This window comes from Crocodylus porosus, unplaced genomic scaffold (assembly GCF_001723895.1).
Source record: "Crocodylus porosus isolate Cpor-Errol unplaced genomic scaffold, CroPor_comp1, whole genome shotgun sequence".
Taxonomy (NCBI): Eukaryota; Metazoa; Chordata; order Crocodylia; family Crocodylidae; genus Crocodylus; species Crocodylus porosus.
Window position 1 is genome coordinate 51,993,052 of NW_017728886.1, and position 7,549 is coordinate 52,000,600.

The 7,549-nt window shown below is 41.8% G+C and overlaps 1 protein-coding gene across 2 annotated transcripts in view; it reads right to left on the reverse strand.

Annotated features, from left to right (window-relative positions):
* The window catches only part of AGMO (alkylglycerol monooxygenase), a 314,761-nt gene that overhangs the window by 300,675 nt on the left and 6,537 nt on the right, over nt 1–7,549 (reverse strand). For both annotated transcript variants that reach the window (XM_019534049.1, XM_019534041.1), the window contains exon 2: nt 3,601–3,731. In XM_019534049.1, the coding sequence (XP_019389594.1) occupies nt 3,601–3,731 (131 nt within the window). The remainder of the gene's footprint in view (nt 1–3,600; nt 3,732–7,549) is intronic.

Consider the following 7,549-nt stretch of genomic DNA (forward strand, 5'->3'; position numbering starts at 1 on the left):
TTCTGGAGTAACTAAATTGTATGGGTACTATATGCAAATTGCGACAGCCATGTTTAATTGTAAGATGATTGTTTTCAAATTTTCTCCATGTTTTTGTGTGTTCAAGGAGAGCAGAGCCTGACAGTAAGGAGAGAAGGAAGGGGCTGCCAACGGAAAAATTTGGGGGGGAAGCAGAAAGCAAAGGGGTTACCTGATCCCCCAGATTTATTTCCCCTGCTATAGCAGCAAGAGAGGGACAACTTCAAGGCAAATCTCCAATAATTAGATTCCATACCTGGATAGTAATAAATTTTCCATATATAAAAATCAAATTTTGGGGGCTTGTTTTATAATCAAGGTCATCTTCTATTCACATTAATACAGGGACAATACTTTTCAAAATGCATAGCACACAGAACCAAATCTTTCTAAATACTATTGCGTCATAATGATGGTGGCATTTAGCATCATGCAAAACTTAGCTCTGTACATAAAACGCAATTTTTCTAAATAAGCAGTTTTGAAGAAATGAGTTTATTTTAGAATTCATAAAATACTAGAGACATTTTCAAAACTGTTCAAACTATATATCTTAGTTGTGAAGTTCAGAATAATATATCCTGTTCTTTCCTGATCAAAAATACAACTAATAGGTTTGTTAAATCTGTGATGTATATAAAACCCTAAAAAGTATATTGAACTGAGGCAATGCAATCCAAATCATTTTCATTTTAAGTATATTTGAACGATAGGTCTCCAGAACTGAAATCATACATGTACATAAAAATGAATGTGATGACTGGGCACAACGTTTATTCTAAAAGGTTTAGTGGTACTACTACTCATAGCAGGAGTGGACAATTATTTCGGGCGGAAGACCACTTCCTGAGTTTTAGCAAGCCATCGAGGGCCACATGACAGGCAGCCAGGGGAAGATAAATATTAATTTTCTAAACTTTTTGGGGGCCCCACAGACTGAATAAAATGGCCTGGAGGGTTGCATCCGGCCCATGGGCCGCATTTTGCCCACCCCAGATTTATAGTGCATGAAGGGAGGATCTCAGGCACATAGTAGCTCATGTGTGGTAAAATGATTGTGTCTTTTGTTTACATAGAAATTAAGATGAGAAACAGATTGAATATGAGTACCACCTTCAAAAATAATTACAAGGAATGCTAAACCAAATATTAATAATTTCAGTACTATCCTTTAAAACATTTCTGATGTTGAAAATTCAAGTCTCTTACTTATATGTATGTGGGAAATGGCTAGCTAGTCCTTTCCATGTATCTGATTAATCCTTTAGAAGGTAACTTCCAAGGTTATTTCTTCTAAATACAGTAAAAGCTCTGCTAACCGGCACCTTACAAGCCGGTATACTCTATTAACTGGCATGCCGGCTGTCACCAAATGCCAGATTAGAGACCCCGACACCACTTGGTGAGTCGCGGACTTTACGAAGCGAGCGAGTGTGCGGCTTGTGGGGCGGGATAAGAGGTGGCTTGTCGACCGCCCTCGAGGTTCGCCTTACTGGCGCAAGTAGGCGAAATGCTATACGCTTTCAAAGTTTATAGTAAAAAGGTTTATTTAACTCACCTGGCCTCACCCTCTTACAAATAAGAGGGGAGACCGGCTGGAGCGAAGTTGCAGCTAAAGCATAAGCGGGGAGGTGTGGTAAAAGCGGGTATGCGGTCTAAGCTACGCTGAGAGGCTGATGTTCGTTGTCGGGTTTGAGACCTTTGACGGGTTTTTGCTGGGATACGCCCAGACAGGAGGCTGAGGACTGGCAACAGGGTGATCAAGCCTGAGGTTTATCCAGTCGTCGTCTCTGCCGTTTCTTGCCTCTTCGCCTCTTTACTGATGTTGGTTGGACCGCCTCTATGACACTAACTAGGATGTAAACTAAGCGCGCAGGAATAGGGTAGTTTCTTTTACATAGGTGTTGCTGGGTAGATTTTTACATAGGTTGCATTTCCGCAGAAGTGAAACTTACAGGATAGAAAAGAAACTTACAAAATACGCATGCGCAGCTTGATATAAAGTTTGCACGCGTGGTAGACAAAGGAAATTTTGTGCGCGTGGGAAATACAAAAAAACTCACACACGACAGGATTTACTAAATGGACATTTTGGTTTGGACTAACTTATAGATAAGACTATAAAGTTACATAAATGTGAAAAATGCCACGTGGCAGTTGTATAAAATAAAATAAAATATTTACACCGGCTTGTAAGGTAAAGTGAAACTGGAAGTGCCCACCATGGCACTTCCGGTTCCTCCGAGCCCCCAAGGCCCGGGGACATAACAGGCTGCACAGGGCCCACATTTTTGTCCCACAGGAAGGTTGGTGATGCCACAGGAGGGGCAGAGATGCTGCAGGAGGGGTAGTGATGCCCCATTCGTGGCAGGAGTAGTGGCGGTCCGAATAGGCAAGGACGCCTGTTCGGGTCACTCAATTAACCTGCGTATTTTGTTATCTGGCATCCCCCATTCCCAGGCAGTGCCGTATAATAGAGCTTTTACTATACCAAGGTACTCCACCACGCATAGATCATGCCTTCTCATGGTCTGATCCAAAGCCATAGCATAAATCTTTGTTTTTTTATAAGATTGCAAAGGGGTTGATAAAGACAATTTGTGTTGGTGGAATAAGTGATGTCCATAAGGCACTGTATTAGTACCACATGAAATCATGAGTAAAAAATTAAAAAATGATCAATTTCAAATCTCAACATGTTCACCATTGAATGCATTAAAAACTAGCTTTGTATGCAGTTTTCTGGATGTAACTGTAAACAGGAAACCCTCATTTAATGGATATACTATAAGTGAAGTCCTGTAGCGACTGGTTTTTGGCCCTGTGCTATTTAACATTTTTATTAATGATCTAGAAGAAGGCATAAAATTACAATTGCCAATTTCATCAGAAATAGGGGTATAGTCAATAATTAACTGAATAAGTTACTGATACAGAGTAATATGAATTGCTTGGTCTGTGTGCTTCAATGTGTAAGGTCATATCATATCTCAAAGAACAAAAAAAAATGCATGCCCCATTTGCAGGATCAGAGAAAGGCTTCAACCTGGGAAGCAGTGACTCTGAAAAAGATGTGGATCATGGTAGATTCTAGCTGAACATGAGTTCTTTGTGTGACACTGGGTAAAATTACTAATGCAGTCCTGAGACGTGTAGCAGAACCATTGCTAGATTCTCCATCACTGGCAATTTTTAAAATCAGGATTACATTTCGGACTAAAAAACACCCCACATTTTATTTCAACCACAGCTATTAAAACTGGAACAGGATTTTATTCTGGAAAGTTCCTATCCTCTTATAGCAGGAGGTTAATAAATCGCATTCAAAATTGACAATAGATTTAACAATGGACTTGAAGTTGGTTAGTGTCCTTTTAATCTTAAATTTAGGTTTATATTTCAAAAATAAATTTATATACATCAGGTAAAATCAGTTTTTGGCAAAGCTCCCTAGATGTCTTAACAAATTCTTTTAGATTTCCTATAATCGCTTAAAATTCAAGAATTATAAAACATGTATATTTAAATTATAAAATAATATTCCTCTTCTCATGGTAAAGCCAATACAACAGTCATACTTACTCGGGAAGCTGAGACAGGATACCCGCAGAGAGAGAACTTATAGCGTCATTGATCCGATAGGATGGCTTGTGCCTCTGAATACTGCTGACAACAAGCTCCAGAAGAATAAAGACAATGAATAGTGGAACAACCTGAAAAGGGATTTGAAGAAAAAAGCATTTAGAAATTCCTCGTAAATTTTCTAACAATATATGTAAGTAGGATATTCTAAGTAGGATTATTAGAGGATGCCATACTCCTGCCTTTTTTTTTTTTTTTTTTTTTTAAGTGTCATTATAGTGCCTACAGGGTATACATTAGCTAATCTGTGAAAGACTTAGCTACTACACCCAGTAGCAATGATGAATGTGACTAGTACAAAAGTTCTACCCATACAAAAGTTGATTATACCTTAGAAATTAGAAAAAAAATAGATACTTATTGTATTCTTAAAGACATTTAAGTAGATTATTCCATAATATCTATTTTTGAATTTGCCTTATTTCCAACATTCCAACAGTGAGTTTTACAAACTTCTGACAAAGAACCCCACAACATAATACCACAAGGAAATGGATAAACTCCTACAAAATTTACCATAGAAAACATAGGAGAGGATCAATGCTTTTACCTCCCAGGAGCCCAGGTTGGGCAACTTCCACTTATTACCCACGATCCACAAATCTGGCAACTGGCACTATCATGAAAGACATTTCTGGCCATGTTGATTGTGTTTTATTGCCATATGCCACTGGGAGTGCCAGCTACTTGAAAGACACCACAGATTTCTTAAAGAAACTGGGCTTTGAAAAGCTTCCAATTACCAACTTCCCCCTTGAAGACGGATTATAAATCATAAAGAAAATCATCCCCAATAAGAAAATTGCTTCTATTTACATTATACTCTCATGCTTTGTCCTCACACACATTTCAGGTTTACAAACTCCCTATACTATGGGTTCTCAAACTGTGGGTCATGACCCCCTGGGGGGGGTCACAAACAACTTAAAACAACAAAATTCTCTTCCCCCCCAATGCACAAACGCTCTGCCTGCTTCCCTCCCCCAGCAGTGACGCACATGTTCTTGGACTTGCCCACATTGGGAGTCTCTTTTGTTTTCTAATCTCAGTGTGTATGGTTAGTGAAACTCAGTATTTATCTGTCAACAGTTCAATTGATTGTGTGTGATTGAGTGTGAGTTTTTACAGCAGTTTTTTTTCCAGCAGTTGCTGCTGTAAAGAACAAGTACCAATCAAAAGTAAATGTGGAGTGTGAAATGAGACTGCCAGTCTCAAAAATAATGCCCAGGTTTGAAAAAAACTAAGCAGTACCAAGCAAGCTCATCCTTCCCATTGAAAATTATTGACAGTTTTAAATTTGACAGTTTTTCCTCCAGTGAGACAGTTTTGAACTTTATAAAATGTTTTTTGACAAATATATTTCAGTTAATGTACAAAGGTAAATGTGCTTTATTTACCTCCTACCCAACCCCAATGAAATCAATAGCTTTAATCACGGGGGGGGGTCACGCCACTTTATATTATTTTATGGGGTCACGGTATCACAAAATTTGAGAACCCCTGCCCCAGACCTACAAATTAATTGCAATGCCACAGGCACATATATGCCCCCACAATATGCCAACATATTTATGATAGTCCTTGAAGTCCATTTCCTCCATAGCTGTTCTCTCATCCCTCTGATCTACCTATGGGTACATCAATGACATCTTCCTGGTATGGAAAGATGAGAAGGAATTTCTGAAGAAAGTTCACCAGGACTCTAACAACTTCCATTAAACCAACTCTGGAATACTTCTTAGACCAGTGGTCTCCAACCTTCTTAAGTAGATCACCTTTGGCATTTAAAGCTACCCAAGATCTACCTTGCACCACCACTCCCTCCCCACTGCCCACCCAGCAGGTAAATCTGTAGGGAGGAAAGGGGGGAGCAGATCAAGGCAGAGGGAGAAAAAATTATTTGGGGGTGCACCCCCCCAGCAGGTAAGTCTGTGGGGGAAGAGGGAGGGGAAAGGGCCATGGGGGGAGGAGGGGCAGATCGAGGCCCCAGCCCTAGCCCTACTTCCCCCCTCAACAGTGGGCCTCTATCTACCCCCGCCCAACAACGGTGAGGGAGTAAGGCTGGGGCAGGCACAGGCCCTGCACAGCCAGGGTGCAGAACAGAGCTGCAAGCCGGGAAGGACATGGGGGGGAGGGGCACACACCCCAGGAAGGCATGGGGAGCACGTGCCTGCAGATCTACATGCCACCCAGGCCAGCTGCCACTGTGGGCTGGGGCAAGGCTTGTGTCTGCTCACAGTACTCCTTTGCTGTCTGCATTGGCCAAATTGGGTGATCCCTGCATAAAAGAACGAACAGTAATCTGCCATCCACTGCAGAAAGAGAGAGGCCTCCTAACACTACCTTGTCTCCCTCATCCCCCTTCCTTCTGCCTTTGTAGTCAAATTTCTGTCTTCTTCTTATACACTGTTTTATACACATCCTTTCACAGCATCTGATGAAGTGAGCTTCAGTCCACAAAAGCTTGTGCTATATATCTACTTTGGTTAGTTTATAAGGTGCAAATCTACCCTGCCTTACACTTGTTTTGTTGACTTGACACATGCCAGATCAACACTCAGGATCTCAATATTGTGCTGTTCGACAGGAGGGCATGATACAAAATTACACACACACACACCCCCCCCCCCCCACCCACCACAATGAGTTCACATATACATACACAAATATGCACTTCTGTGGCTGTGTGTGAACACTAGGGGGAGCTTGGGATAACTTGGTGTTTGGGGTTACTTGAGGTCAAGGTGCCCCAGGGTTACTTGAGGTTAATTGAGGCCCTGGAGTTACTCGGGGTTACCAGGTGCTGGGGTGGAAATGAGGGAAAAAGCCCATCGGCGAGGAGGAGACAGCTAGGAAAGAGGCAGAAAGCTGGGAGATCAGAGCTGGAAATGAGGCAGAAAGAACTGAGGGAGAAAACCAGGAAATCAAGGAAGAGGGCCAGGAGGTCAACAAGACAAAAATCCAACTCAGGGTTTCAAAATAACAGTTTTATTAATCAGGCAGCACACTATACAGCCCCACAGAACTATTGGTTCCCACACAATGGTAGCAGGAGAGAAAAGGCTTGGTGGAGGGATTGGAGTCAAGGTGCATGTGGACAAAGTCCAGGTCCTTTGCTTGGGGAAGGAAGGTGGGTGATAGCTACCCATCCTGTGCTGTGAGTTGAACCTCGATGCCAGTTGGGGTCTTCTCCAGCAAGGTGTTGTCCAGAGGGGGTCACCAACAGGGCCTCTGGGTGGATAGAAGATGTGGCATAGTGCTGGTCCATATGGAGAGGGAGTCCCAAAGAGATCACACTCTACCACACCTTTTATAAAGGTGGGCTACCTGTTTCCTATGGGAAGGGCAAGCCCAGGCAAGGCCAGTCTTGCTCAGATGCATACATGCAGATCCAGGTGTCCTCACTGTCTGGTGGCACACAATGGTGGGGTTGCTGGTTTTTATAGGGTCTTTGTCTTCCAAATGTTGGGTTCCTGTAGGTTCTTTACCTTTCAAATGCTGGGTTTTGTCTCTGTTCCTGGGTGAGGTCTGTGGTTCCTAGACGAGTCAATGCAAGGCAATGATTGGGTCATTGAGTTGATGGTCCAGTCGTTATTGATCATTCAGCAGAGGCCTGCTACCATTATGCTTCAAGCATCCTCATTCATGCCCATTCATTCAGGAAACAAATTTACATGAGACTGGTTAGACACAAGTCACAGTTACAACATACTATACAACAGGCTATATCCCGGCAGGGGATACAAGATGGAGGCTTGACGTACAAAACAGAAACTTGACATTACTTTACAGACACAGGTCTAAATCATATACATTCAATATAAAACAATAAAAATGAATGTAAAAAAAAAGTGACCGGAATACAATATAAAACAGTAAAAAAAAAAAA